Here is a 15,000-nt window from a genome sequence, read left to right as displayed (position 1 = left end):
ATATATATGAGGGAGAGAGAGAGAAGTGTGAGAGAGGGATGGAGAGAAAAACACCTTATTAAGTATGGCGAAGATTGAACATGATTTTTACGAGTTGTTCACTAAGCAATTATCTTGCGTAAGTTGTGTCACAGATAATCCCAGACTATAGTTTGATCTACTACGAAATTACTAAAAGTATTTGAAAAGGCAATAAATAAATAAATAAATAAATTCCAAATTATAACCGGGACTTCCTTGCACTCTCGAGATCTGCGCCCTCAGCATTAGGGATGAAGATTAGCAAATTGAAAATATATTTTCATTTAAACATCGACCGACCATCTTATTACATCGCACACAGAAACGCACTTTCAAACATTAGCTAATGCACACGTATGATTACGCATGCGTGCACAGCTCACATAATCACTTATAAATATGCACACTCACAAACACATTTACAAGCATTTGTAAGAGATATGTGTGCACATATATAAAAAGGAAGTTAGACACACACAAACCTACTCACAAACACACTTAAACTGTAAACTGAAGCTATTGAAATGAAAGTTAACTTGCTTTCAAGAACGTAATATCCAGACAATCACTAGGGTCCACAATCTAGAAGTTTGTCCCTTCTCAATAAATAGCCAACTCGTTAGAATAAGAAATGGGCAAATACGTACCATTCTGACACGGTGAAGATTGGCATTCATTAATTTCCTTCTCACAGAAATCACCAGTAAAACCTTTTGGGCATGCGCACCACCCACCTACTTCTCCCGTAACACAGGTGCCGTGATTCTTACAGACTATTTTGTCGCATGATCTCACGTGGTTTTCACAGCGGTCTCCGTAGAAGCCTTCGGCACAGTGACATCTGTAACCTGTATGTATTTCCTGTTAAGATAAACATGTAACAAATATTATTCACTATACCAATAGGCATCTTATACATATATGTACGTACATACATGCGTGCATACATACATGCATGCATACATATATACATACATACGTACACACGTACACACATACATATATCCATACATAAGTAAGTGTGTGTGTGTGTGTGTGTGTATAGATGTTTTCGATCTAGTTTGGATTCTTTGCCATCAAATTTGAATTCTTTGCAATCAAATTTGAATTTTTCAACGGGACTTTGTAAGATAAGCTAAAACGCAGAAAACGGACAACAGGCATTCGATGAAGTGTTGCAAACAGTAGAAAGTAGGAGTCTTCATCCTTGAAAGAATATTTGATGACCACAAATCGATTCGAAGCTAGTCTCTCGAAATTGGTGCTGAAGCCTTGAAAAAAAAAGAGTTAAACTACATTAGCCTTATGGCTGATGTAGTTTATCTCTTTCTCTCCGTTTGAAAACGCTCGGTTATCCAAGGCGAGGCAAAGGACGAGCCGGAGCTTTACCAATTGAGATCTGAAAAGTTCGATGAAATAACTCATGATCACTGCAATAGCTCCTACCAAAAGATGCTCCTTTGCTTCGACCGGTCTGAACAAGGGGAGATCATAAACGAATAATTCTTTTTCTATTTTTTTTTTGCGTATGATTGAACAGTTCATTCAAGATAATTTGTACATTTTTACAAACTGCAACTTTTTTTGCGAGAAATATCATTTGGGAAAATTTAAAAACCCTTATTTCAGAATAGCTAATAAACCTTGTCTGATTTAAATCAACAATTATTGATCATAACTTTTAATCATAAGGGTAATTTCACCCCCTCCCCAAAACTGCATAAACGTGCTTTAAAGCGCGGGTTTATGCTACATCCTGCCCTCCCCGTAGTATGTCTTTTAACTAGACTGTCTATTGTACATGGCATGCACGTGTCTTAGATGACACGTGGACGCATTCAGGCATGTCGTTATATCAGGATTAGTATGAGCTCATTTTTTCCTTTATGCCTACGTATGGTAAATTGCTCTTATTAATAGTATTATGCAAAAGTAATGCTCATAAGTTCTTGACAGCTGCAGAGTTTTCATTCGAGAACTATACTTTTCGAGCTTTCTATTCGAACTTTACCCAAGAGTGACCTTAAAAGAACCAGTCCGTTCGCTTTGACGAGATGCAAATTGAACAATTTTTTAACAAAAAAAGTGACTTCATAAAACGGTTATAAAGAGCAAAGAGCTTACTATTCGAGTTTATCCAACTCGAGTTTGTTGTCCCAAGCTTGGGGTTAGATCAAAGTTCGAGTAATAGTGGGCTCTACTGGACGAGTTAGATAAGATAGACATGTATTTCCTTACGGCTGATGTAGTTTAACACTTTTTTTTTCAAGGTTTCAACACCAATTTCGAGAAACTAGCTTCGAATCGATTTGTGGTCATCGAATATTCTTTCGAGGATGAAGACTCCTACTTTCTACCGTTTGCAACACTTCAGCGCATGCCTGTTGATAGTTTTCTGCGTTTTAGTTTGTCTTACAAAGTCCCTTTGAAAAATTCAAATTTGATTGCAAAGAATCCAAACTAGATCGAAAACATCTATATTATCAGATTTAATGTGTATGTGTACACACATGCATATCAAATGTTTTATAAACAGATAATTACTTTCGGCTGTAAATTTTTGGGAGTGCGGTTGAATATTAGTTATGCGATGACGCTTGATCACGTACATATTTAATCTTAACACTCGCAAAATTATAACTAGGAGTATCACACTGAGGAGAATAATAGGTAAATATAATTTACTTTAAATTCGAAACGCGTCTGTGATTAACCGAAGTCGTGTGAATTCATCATTTTTCTTTTTGCCTACATAAAAAAAGTGTTTTATTGTCTCGGAGATTTTTATGGTAGTTGAAAAGACATCAGCGTCTATTTCTAATTCAATACGTAGAGAGGCACTTAGCTGACCCCTGATTATAATTATGTATACAATTATAGAATATTATATATATATATATATATATATATATATATATATCCTTTATTTCTTACTTGTTTCAATCATTTGGCTGGAGCACCTCCTTGGAGGCTTTTAGTCGAAAAAAAAAATCAATCCCCAGGCCTTTATTTAGCTTAGTTTGGCGCGTGTATGGAGGTGTCACGTCTGCTTGTTTAGAAATGAATGGGAATGACGTTTATTTTGAAAGGAATATGATCGAACTCAGCGGCTATGCTATCGTTGATTGAGCATGGGAGTGTAAACAATCTTCAGGGACGGAGCGATCTGCAAAGGAACATCCAAATGAAGCGTTCAGAGATGCTTGGCGCTTATAGTAATGCAATTTTGCCAGAAGGTTTTAGTTCCAGACATAAGTGCATGTGCATTTGTTTGTTTGTGCATGAGAGAGAGAGAAAGAAAGAAAAATTGAGAGACAGACAAGGAGAAACGGACAGAAGGAGAGCAAAATGGGATGTTGATCTATAAAAAATTACTTACGACACATTTGCCATCGTTGCTACAAGGGTTTTCTCGCGGACACCTTTTGTACTGACAATTTGATCCTTTAAAAGATGGCGGGCAGGAACATGTATAATTAGAAGATGGATCAAATTTACAGGTTCCGCCATTTTCACAGGGACCATATTTACTGCAGTAATTCTGATCTGAAAGGAAATCAAATGTCAATCACTACGATGAACGTGTTTTTCTGGATCTTATTTAATCAGTTTGTCCGCTAATTAATTTTGAGCCAGCAAACGAAATTTACGGGTTCATTGAACTTGCTAGAAATAGTAACTAAATCACTTTCAAATCACACTCTGTCATGTAAAAAAAAAAAAAGATAGAATGGATAATGTGGACCAGTGTACTCAAAGTCAGAAAAAATACAGGAGTGACGTCATGGCTGAAATGCTTTTGCATACACGTCTGCTCAACTAGGCCTGACTTGGTGCTCTACAGTAGCAAAAGCATATCAATTTTATCATCGGTTCAAGGTGTTCTGATTCATGCGTAGCTTCTACTTCATTTAGAGATGCTCAAGCTATTGAGTTCTATATGATACCAGATGGATTTAACTATTCTGCTTCTAACTGCAATAGCTGGACTCAACACCGTAAGATTATGACACACTCGTTAAATTCACAGTTCTACAACTACCTACAGTACGAATAAGTCTCTACCACGTGATGTTTACATTCATCGATTAAGACCTCGTCGTTTTCAGCTGAGCACGGTAGCTACGGATATAACACCATTCCTGTAACAGAGCTATTATTATTTTAGCTATTTATCCTCTACTCCATTGACTCATTCTTTTATGCACTTTCATTTTATGGCTTAGAAATAAATTTATTCGGGCTGGAAATCAAAATATTATTATCGCTTGCAAATGAGTCACGAAAAAAAGCTTCATTATTTCGCTTACCAATGTTGCACAGGAAACCTGTCCAACCAGGCTCACAGATGCACTGCCAAGGTTCGTAACAGATTCCGTGTAAACAATTTGGATCTTTCTTGCATTTGGTGCAAAACTCGCCTTCCCAACCAAATCGGCAGCTGCAAAACAAAATTATATAGACTTATAAATAATTACATAAAAATTACGTAAAAATACATGTATTACATAAAAATAATTTCATAAAAATACATAAAAATAATCGGGAAAATAATTTCTTACTTAAGCACAAGACAGCAATTTTATATGGATGTAAAATACTACTAAGTTGTAGTTATGAGTTTCTGGAGGGAATTAGTAATGTAATGAGAGTAAAGTGTGGTTTCAACTGACATCCAGAACAGATTCTTAATGTATGAGAAAATACTTCTTGGTCTACCACCATAAATTCGTAATATAAATAATAGCTTGTAACTTCGAAGTGCACATTACACACATACACCACAGCACACATGCATACACACAAACAGAGGCTAAAATGCACTGTACAACTGACTTGTACAGTGTCGACTATGCTCAACTAAAAATCATAATATCTTAGTATTTCGATTTATTAAAAACAAACAGAAGTTTTATTCAACTGTTATCTCGAAAGTATATTCCAGCTGATCAATTGCAACATATGATCACTTATAACTTATTGAAACATAATTTGAAGAAATCCTATATATGTATGTATGAATGTATGTATGTATAATATATATTATGTATATATATATATATATATATATATGTGTGTGTGTGTTTGATCTTATGTTCAGTTATATAAAAACAATTTTACATTAATCTGATAGGCTCCACTATACTTTTATAGACCAAAAATTTATCATTCTTAAACAACAGACTGCTTGATGTTGGCTTAGCACGCTGAAACTCTGAAGTCAATGTCAAGAATATTCTTGTAGAAGAAAAATGAACATACGAATGTATGTATTGTGTGTGTGTGTAAGTAGTTTGGGGTACGTTATATATTTCTGTAATAGTTTTGTGATAGTGACTCACTGGAGCCTGTATTTTTGAAATACGAGACACACGAAACTCAATATCCCAGAGTGAAATGATAAGGGTTAATACTAAAACTGGGAATAAAGATGAGACTAATATTGGCGATAAGGTGGCATGCACAGCGACGTTGAGGAGAAATTCAATCATTTGATCCAATAATAAATATTACCTGCACTCTTTCGGTTTCTTGCAAGATCCGTATGAATTATGGCATTGCTCTGGACAAATCGCTGGAATAGCAAACAGATGAAGAACTTAGATCCACATTTTTCGTAAACAAGATTTAATATTTGTGTATTTTAAAACACTAGACTAGACACACACACCACACACACACATATTCAGAATGTAACCACATGTGAATCGTTGGCGATTTGTTTTCCTCCGTCTTCCTTTTCTATTGGACTTTCCTCCGTTTCCGAAGAACTTTGCTCCAAATGTAAAACCACTTTTCTTTCCTTCCCTGAGTGTCTGCTAATACTTTACATGTATCACGTCCTCACGTGGTTGTTTTTTTGTGTTTGTTCTTCGTTTATTTTTTTGGGGGGGGGGGGGGTTACTACTACACACACACACACATACAGGTGTTGGACAAAATAATGGAAACACCTAGCATCATAACATCCTAATTTTGAAATATCTATAAAACCGTTAAAAGCTTGTTTATTTTTATGATTTTTGATTTATTATTAGTGTTGCTTAATATGTTTTGCTAAAACTGCTGTTTCTTTTCGGATATAGTCAGAAAACGGTAATTAAAGAGGTCAGATTGTTGTTGCTCGTATGGCAGGCGCTAGCGTAATGAAAACAGCCGAAATGTTTGATGTATCAAGAAGTACTGTCTCGAAAGTAATCACAGCCTTTGAGAAAGAGGGAAAAAGCTCCTTGTCGAAACAAAACTCCGGAAGAAAATCAAAACTTTCAGATAGGGACCGTCGGACTTTTATGCGAATTCTTAGAAAGGATCACAAAATTACTGCAGAGCTTAATGACCACCTTGGCCATAATTCACATCAGAGCTAATTTCACTTACTTGTATCTCATCTTCTTCAAAAAGATGGAATGAACTTGCTGCGCACTTCTATGTGAGAGTGCATGGAAGCACGCGCGCGCATGCGTGAGTGTGTGTGTGTATGTGAGTGTGTGTGTGTTGCTTTGGCCAAGTATAAGATATATTGCCAGTGACCATATAAGAACCCTTGACTACTTGACAAATAGGCCGGCATTGTGTCTACTTACCTACTTCTTACGTATATATATCTATGTCTGTAAAACTGTACCCAAACATTAAATTCGCTAACTTAAATAATTTTTCTGCTATTCTGCTTCTTTGTTTGCATGCAAAACAAATTTATAAGTAAACAAGTGCTCACCTTGATCACAATAGGTTCCTTTCCAGCCATCCATACATTTTAGGGTACCATTTTCTGTGCAATAGTAATGACCCAATTCATCGTCTCTAACTCGACAAAAGTGATCGCATGCTTCGCCATAATAGTTTTTCTTACAAACAACACGGTACTCGAAACTCATCATTGTGATATTGGAACGCATCACTTTTTTTACCCATTTATGAGACGGTTTTACGATGTTGGTATCAACAACTCGTTGGATCATGTAGCGAGGATCTACAATACACAAGACATGACTTGATCAAATACAATCCTAGCTAACCATCAAATTATCTATATATTTGGTAAACTTTATCGGTAAATTTTGGCTCACGAGCTTGTCATTATGCCAATAATAAACACTCGCCCTAGTTCAGTTTCACTTCTTTATTATTCGTCAACTGGTTGATTAATTAGATGGTTAAAGAATTAGCCACGTGATGAATAATCGCGTGATCATGTGACCGACCAGGCTATCAGATATTGTTACAAATCGCTGGTCACAATGCACTTTTGCATTGTTTTAGCTTTCAAATGACGCCACCCAGCTGGCTAGAAGAGCAGGCTAGCGTTCACCCAATGATCGAAAGTGGGACTGGAGTAACGTGAAATGAAGTGCTTTGCTCAAGAGCACAATGCACCACCCAATCAGAGAATCGAATCCACGATCTAGCGATCGTGAGTGCAACAGCCTTACCACTAGGCCATGCGCATTCACTGACGAATAATAAAGAAATAAAATAGAACCAGTACGTGTGTTTATCATATTATAATGACCATCGCGAGAAGCAACAAAATTTGTTTTAATATAAGAATTCACATCAAGAATCTTGTAGGCCAACTACAAAAACTTCTCAGTAAACTTGCCTTTATTAGAAAGAAATCTGATGTTTAACAGTTAGAAAGTTTTAGATATCACAAGTGAGACAGCTACACAGGATTGGAAATACTAATTAGTATGAGTTTCCTTGTTTTATTATTATTATTATTATTTGGTGGGGGTGGGGGAAATCATATTTGATATATTGTTTAACTGACGTCAGTGTACGATTTTTTAAAACCGTTTAGTGGATCCGACATTTCGTAGACTACCTACATGCAATACGATTGTTCTGAGAGAGCAATGCTATTATACGTAAATAGCCAGTTAAACGAATGGGTGTAAGACTAAGACTTCAGATACACCAGATTTTTGCTTCTCTGTGAGGTCTCATGATAACTCCAACAGAGGTGGGAAAACAGGACTCGTCAGAATACGTCAGTTGTTGTTTTTCGGCATTTATCTAAGCTTACACCTCTGCTGGAATAATGTTCGAAGTTAATGAGTATATTAGTATTACAGTGTCTCATTAATTACAATTAGTCAGGCTCTCTTGTTCATACAAGTTTCTTTCTTTTACCATAGCCTGAAAGTTAATGAATCATTAATTAGATATACAGCGAACTCACTGCTCACAACAAATAAGTGAATCTGTATTTCAGCTGACTATTACCTACCACATTCACTTGATATACGATGCAAAAGCAAATATGTCTACTCACCTCGCAATGTACGGTTCCTGAGATTGTCGTGCCAGGCTTCAACAGACAACGTGAACGATTGCTGAAGAATAAAAATGACACCAATATTAAACACGAAATTTCCACCCAACTATTACATCAGTTTCATAACTAGTATTTTCCATTTTACGTAATTATGTGATTAGTTTCCACAAAATATTCGTTTCAAAGTTTTGGCTCAGGGCCATCAATTTCAGGGGAGGGGACCAGTCGATAACATCCACTCCACTGCTGAACTTATTTCATAAACACTCGAAAGGATGAAAAGCGAAGTCGACTATGGCGAAATTTGAACGCAAAACGCGAAGACGGACATAACAGGGCTTAGCATTTTACTTGGTGTGCTAACGATTCTGCTAGTTTATCGTATTAAAAACCAAAATATTAAGTGAATATTGAGTTAAAGCATATGTAAATGCTAATGTGTAAGGTTGGATTTACGTTACAATGGTACGGAATCATCAAGTTTGATTGAACAAAAATTAATGTAGAACCGAGTGAAGTCGACGCCTTTTTCAATAGAATTAAACGAAACAAATCTTTATCAATCATAACTAAAAATTTCACAACGTTTTATCATTATCAAATATCATTCCCTCATGAATAATATTTCCGGTGTTATAAAAACTGCATAATATATGGAGATAAACCGCTTATAAATTTGAATATATCAAGAAATCAAGGCGGTGAGCTGGCAGAATCGTTAGCAAGTAGGGCAAAATGCTTAGCGGCATTTCGTCCGTCGTTACGGTCTGATTTCAAATTCCGCTGAGACCGACTTTACCTTTCATCCTTTCGGGGTCAATAAAATAAGTACCAGTTGAGCAGTGAGGTCGATCTAATCGACTTGCCCCTCCTTCCAAATTGCTGGTCTTGTAGCAAAACTTGAGAGTAATATGCCAAATGTTAAATCTAAAATTCCATCTCAACATGAGACCGATGACGATTGAATTCCATCATTACGAGAGGTACCGTTGGTCGGGATTTTATCATAACTAAAGTAAATAAATAAATAAAAACACGTGAATTAATCAAAAGCATAAGTATGATGAAATATTTTAATGCATGTTTGACACTGAAATGCGAACCTTGATATGTCACTGAATACAATAACAAAACAGTTCAACATATCTAAATACAGACAACAAACCTAAAAACCAGTGTCTTAGAAGTATAGAAGATAGCTTTAAGACAAATAAGAATTTATAGGTGAATTACAAATAGGCTGCTCTATTGAAGAAGATTGTGTTAGAACAAATAGAAACTTAGAGGCGTTCGAAAAATAGGTTAACATATATAGCCTATAGCTGAAGATAATAATATAGAAGTGGGAACTTATAGTCACTCGGAAAACAGTCTAACATTTAATCTGTAGATAAAGATATTCTTGTAACAAATGTGAATTTATAGGGGCTCTGAATATAGGTTAATATTTAGCTTGTAGATGAAGATAATATCATGACAGATAGGAACTTATAGGCACTTTCAAAGTAAGTTAACATCTGGCATTTTCCATATCTTCTTTCTTTTTTCTTTTTTTTTTTTCTTCATTTAAGGTTTAGTCGTATTTGAGAGAAAGAGAGACAAGAAAAACCACGAGAAAACCCGTGAGTGACGTACTGGAATATTACTGAGATGGGAAACAGAAAAAGAAAAAGAAAAATTAATAATTAGAAAAAACAAAAATATTCCATCACATTCAGTACAGAATAATAAAAATAAAGTGTATTGGATATCCAATAAACAAACGTGACTACAAATTCCCACATTCCCACCTCATAAACAATCATTCACACACACAATAATACACGCACAAACGCACACACACACATATATATGTAATTTGTGCATATGTGTATACGTATATGCATATTTGTGTGCGTGTGCATATATATATATATATATATATACATGTATACACTCTCCCACATACACGAACATATACCCAAGCACAAATTACATATATAAAGCGCCATTAGCTAATAACCACCGAAACTGCAATATGGTTGGTTTCGAAGTGTAATGGCATCCGAGTTAATAATGATGTACCGGATGTATCTCGCTCATATAATCCAACTTATTTCACCCCCACCATTTTTTTATTTATTTTCTTTAACGCTGCACGCCCACTGATTACGTCCTTGAGCAAGATACTCATTTCTGGTTACTTTTCAGGCAAAATATTCTTAGAGCAAGTTTTACAGAGCAAACGGACACTGACACTACTACTACTACTACGAATAATAATAATAATAATAATGATCCTTTCCACTGGAAGCACAAGGCTTCAAATCTGTGGGGAGGGGACAAGTCGATTATATTGACCCCAGTGTTTCACTGGCACATAAGTTATCGACTCTGAAAGGAGTAAAGGCAAAGTCGACCTCGGCGGAATTTGAACTTAGAACGTCACGAGGGGCGAAATAAGCATTTCGTCCAGCGCGCTAACGATTCTACCAGCTCGCCACCTTAATAATAATAATAATAATAGTCAAGACGAAAAGCGCGATTCGATTGTAAGATATTTTATTAGTTGAACGATATTTCAACAGTACGTCTTATTTTATCGAACCCGAGAGGATGAAGGGCAAAGTCGACCAAGACGGAATTTGAACTCATAACATAAAGACGGACGAAATGCCGCTAAGCATTTTTCCGGGCGTACTAATGATTCTGCCATTAATAATAATGCTTTCTGCAATAAGCAAAAACCCTGAAATATTTGGGGAGAGGCTAGACAATAACATCGGCCCCAGTACCCAATTGATATTTCATTTTATCGTTTGTAATTTGTACGAGGTAGATAGCATATCTCGCTCTCATTATCTAAAATAACAATGACTGACTCACATTATAGCAATCTGCATTGTGTAGTCCAACTTGAATTGGCGGCATTTTCTTCCTTAGACATAAAACTTAATCTTTAATGAGATATAATAAAGTTGACTACATGCACAGAGAGCTGGAAGCCTTGCATATGATGAGATGAAGGCCAGCCACTGTATACAGTCTTTTTCACACTCACATAACACATACATGCATACATACATACATACACACACAGACACAGACTAATAACCTCGAGCTTTGTAAATCGATTTGGTAGACAGAAACTAAAAAAAGCCCATTCTATATATATATATATATATATATATATATATATATATATATATAAAACGATAACTAATGCAATAAAACGGTACAAGGCGATGATTTGAGCTGAACGAAATTGTTCTGATATCAGTTCCTTGCAATTAGATGGATTTGTGCCAATGTAGAATAAAGTATTCGGCCAAAATACAACGAAATGCCAACAGCAAATCAGAGCTGACATCCTTTGAGAAAACAATCCAAGCGACCTCATCCATCTCGGTTGTATGGATATAAATATGCAGATGTTCTTGGTGACGGAAATGATATACATTTGTGTTGAGAATCGAAACCGGGGAGAAGAGTCTCATTGAGGTGACATCCGCATCAAGTTCTGGAATCCATTAGAGTTCTAATAAATGGATTTTCATATTAGTGGCTTAATTGGAAAAATAAATAAATTTCCACAAACGTTTCCATATGATGCATGTACCCACACAGACTTGAATGCGTAGATACAAGCATACATACGTAACAGAGGAAAGGGGAGAGAATGAAGAAAGGAAAAGTGTGTAAGAAAAATAACGCAGGCACCGTGTGTGTGTGTGTGTGTGTGTGTAAAACCACATCCACACACACACACACACACGGTTGATGCTATTTCACTTTCCGACGCTACCAATACTTAGAGTTACTATTTCAAATGTTGGCCTACACGGCCAGCAACCTGAAACGTTGTTGCAGTTGGTTTAAAACTTAATGAGACTTCACTGTTTCGAGTTCAAATCTTGCCAAGAGCTGAACAATAATTTCTGTCCGAAAGACATAAATGCCAGGACTCTTATTTACATGTTTACATAAATTCTTCGTTCTGAAACTTCCCATTTTTATGTGATGGCCTGTCGTATTATATTGGGTACGAAGACAGACCTGAATATACAAATTTCTGTTAATTTTCGGTGCTGTTTAATGACAAACTCTGCAGTGTCAAAGATGAATGGCTGAAATGCCACTGTCGCAATAATCACTGGCATACTTGGCACCGAAGAGAGCGGTCGACCCAACGAGGAAGCTTCTCTGCGGTTTCTTGGTCAGCTAAAAACAGCAGCCAAATTTTTAAAGGAATGATACATTCATTAATGTAACCAAGACATGCAAAATAACGAGATGGTTGCGACCTGGGTTTAATTTTTTATACACTCATGTGATCTGCATGCCATATAACATATATACATACTAGCAGAAAGACCGCCCTCTGGGCAGTTTTCTGCTAGCCACTTGATAACATTTTCACATTTGATTCCCAATTGTAATAATTTTTATGATATTGTCTGCCGGCGCGCTTTTGTTGCTAAATGTTCTTTTTCAGTCGCATATTTTGGCATTCTTTCAGTCGAACTCGCAGAAATGCCAAAAGGAACAGCTGGTTTTGTTCGTTAATTTCCGTAAAAATAATTTTATCTATTTACTTCTGTTTTAAAGTGAAAGAGAGGAGAAATTGAAAGGTAAATGTACGTGTATATGAAATGTATGTGTGAGAGAGAGAGAGAGAGTGAAGGGGTGTGTTGTCATGTATACATAATACATAAATAAATATACATACATCATTTTTATATGTATGTGTGTGTGTGTGAGAGAGAGAGAGAGAGAGAGAGAGAGAAAGAGAGAGAGAGAGAGAGAGAGAGAAAGAGAGAGAGAGAGAGAGAGAGAGAAAGAGAGAGAGAGAAAGAGAGAGAGAGAGAGAGAGAAAGAGAGAGAGAGAAAGAGAGAAAGAGAGAAAGAGAGAGCCACTTAGACATCACTCTCACTTTGTCTCTCTCTCTCACACACATACATAGAAAAATGATGTATGCATATGTATTTTATGTATGTACGAATACATGGCAACACACCCCTTCACTCTCTCTAAAACTTCAATTTATAAAAAAATCTCACTTGTGCATTATTTCGCCTGCAACGATTAATATTGTTTAGGTAGTTGCTACGTCAATACCGGAAGTTGACACTGAAAACCTTTTTAAAGAAGTGAATTATATATATGAAACAATATTATCTATTTGTAGTAAAAAAATAAAATGAAGACTCTGTTATGTATCCCAAGGTGCCACGCAGTGGGAATGAACCCGGAACCATGTGGTTGGTAGGCAAGCTACTTACCACACAGCCACTCCAGCACCTGAATATTATTAATGTAATCGTTATTAATATCGGCTGCAAATTTTGAAACAAGACCACCAATTTCGGAAGAGGGACTAAGTCGATTAGATCGACACCAGTGCTCAACTGGTACTTATTTTATCGACCCCGAAAGGATGAAAGGCAAAGTCGGCCCTGGCGGTATTTGACATTCCACCCAGTGTTCAGCTGGTACGTTTTTATCGACCCCGAAAGGATGACAGACGAAGTCGACTCCGGCGGAATTTGAACTCAGAACATAAAAAAACGGACGAGATGCCGCTAAACATTTTGCCCGGCGTACTGACTATTCTGCCAGTTCGTCGCCTTAGAATCGTTATCAGTAACAACATCCAAAAAGGGCGTGAGCTTGTAGAATCGTTAGCACGCCGGACGAAACGCTTAGCGGCATTTCTTGTATTTATGTTCCGAGTTCAAATTTCGCTATGGTCAACTTTGCCTTTTATCCTTTCTAGGTCCTTAAAACAAGCACCAGTTGAGCACTGGAGTCGAAGTAATCGATTTGACCCACCCCGAAACTGCTGGCCTTGTGTCAAAATTTGAAATCAATATTAACAGCCAAACCCCAAAATAATGCCCCAAAACAGCAGCTTTGTAAGAAAACAAAAGCACGATGTTTTCTGAGAATAAGCCGATTTAACAATGAATAATTTTAATTCGACGATGATGCTGATTTTGCCAACAACAATATTGATTACATGATCTTTGTAGCATATCATATATATGCGGCATTAAGAATATGACAACCAAGCACTTCAGCCATAAGTTAAGACTAAGGACATCTATAAGCGTTAAGTGGAATTAGGAAGGCTATTGCTTCAAACTAAATATAAAGGAAGATCACTAAAGAAAATATATCTACACACACACACACACACACACACACACACACACACACAATATATCAATCAATAGAGATTAGAACTAAAACGCAATCATGCCTTCAATATGAATGTCGAAAATATATTTAGTCGTGTATACGTCGCATTGTTCAATAGTTGATTTTTAACTGGAGAAACAGACAGAAACACTGATAAAATATGAAAGGGGAAAAAATGTACCAAGATTTAACTCTAAAGAAGGAATGCGATTTATACGCGAGTAAATAGGATACATATATGTACGTGTCTGTGCGAGTATAATTGCGTGTGCATGCATTTGTGTGGAGGGGGTGCGTGTAGGCTAACAATCAAAATATTTCATCTTATAGGCATGGCTGTGTGGTAAGAAGATTTTTTCATTCACATAACATTATGTCTATGTCCAGCCCGCAGCTTCCCTTTTTCTGTATGAGGCCTTTATAGTCAATTTTAAATGAAATAAAGAAGCTTGCTTCCGAACCACATGGTTCCGGATTCAGTCCCACTGCGTGGCACCTTGGCAAATGTCTTCTGCTA

At 36.4% G+C, this 15,000-nt stretch overlaps 1 protein-coding gene across 4 annotated transcripts in view; it reads right to left on the bottom strand.

Annotated features, from left to right (window-relative positions):
* LOC106870007 (delta-like protein D) overlaps positions 1–15,000 on the bottom strand; it is a 320,127-nt gene that overhangs the window by 3,071 nt on the left and 302,056 nt on the right. For all 4 annotated transcript variants that reach the window (XM_089361569.1, XM_089361568.1, XM_089361570.1 and 1 more), the window contains 6 exons: positions 8,300–8,360; positions 6,740–6,994; positions 5,536–5,596; positions 4,332–4,462; positions 3,401–3,567; positions 669–882 (listed from right to left, as the gene is read on the bottom strand). In XM_089361569.1, the coding sequence (XP_089217695.1) occupies positions 669–882; positions 3,401–3,567; positions 4,332–4,462; positions 5,536–5,596; positions 6,740–6,994; positions 8,300–8,360 (889 nt within the window). The remainder of the gene's footprint in view (positions 1–668; positions 883–3,400; positions 3,568–4,331; positions 4,463–5,535; positions 5,597–6,739; positions 6,995–8,299; positions 8,361–15,000) is intronic.

The sequence above is a fragment of the Octopus bimaculoides genome, chromosome 13 (assembly GCF_046866305.1).
Source record: "Octopus bimaculoides isolate indiv1 chromosome 13, ASM4686630v1, whole genome shotgun sequence".
In the NCBI taxonomy this organism is placed as follows: Eukaryota; Metazoa; Mollusca; class Cephalopoda; order Octopoda; family Octopodidae; genus Octopus; species Octopus bimaculoides.
Note: the sequence above shows the minus strand (reverse complement) of the source record. Positions and strands in the feature narration are given on the sequence as shown.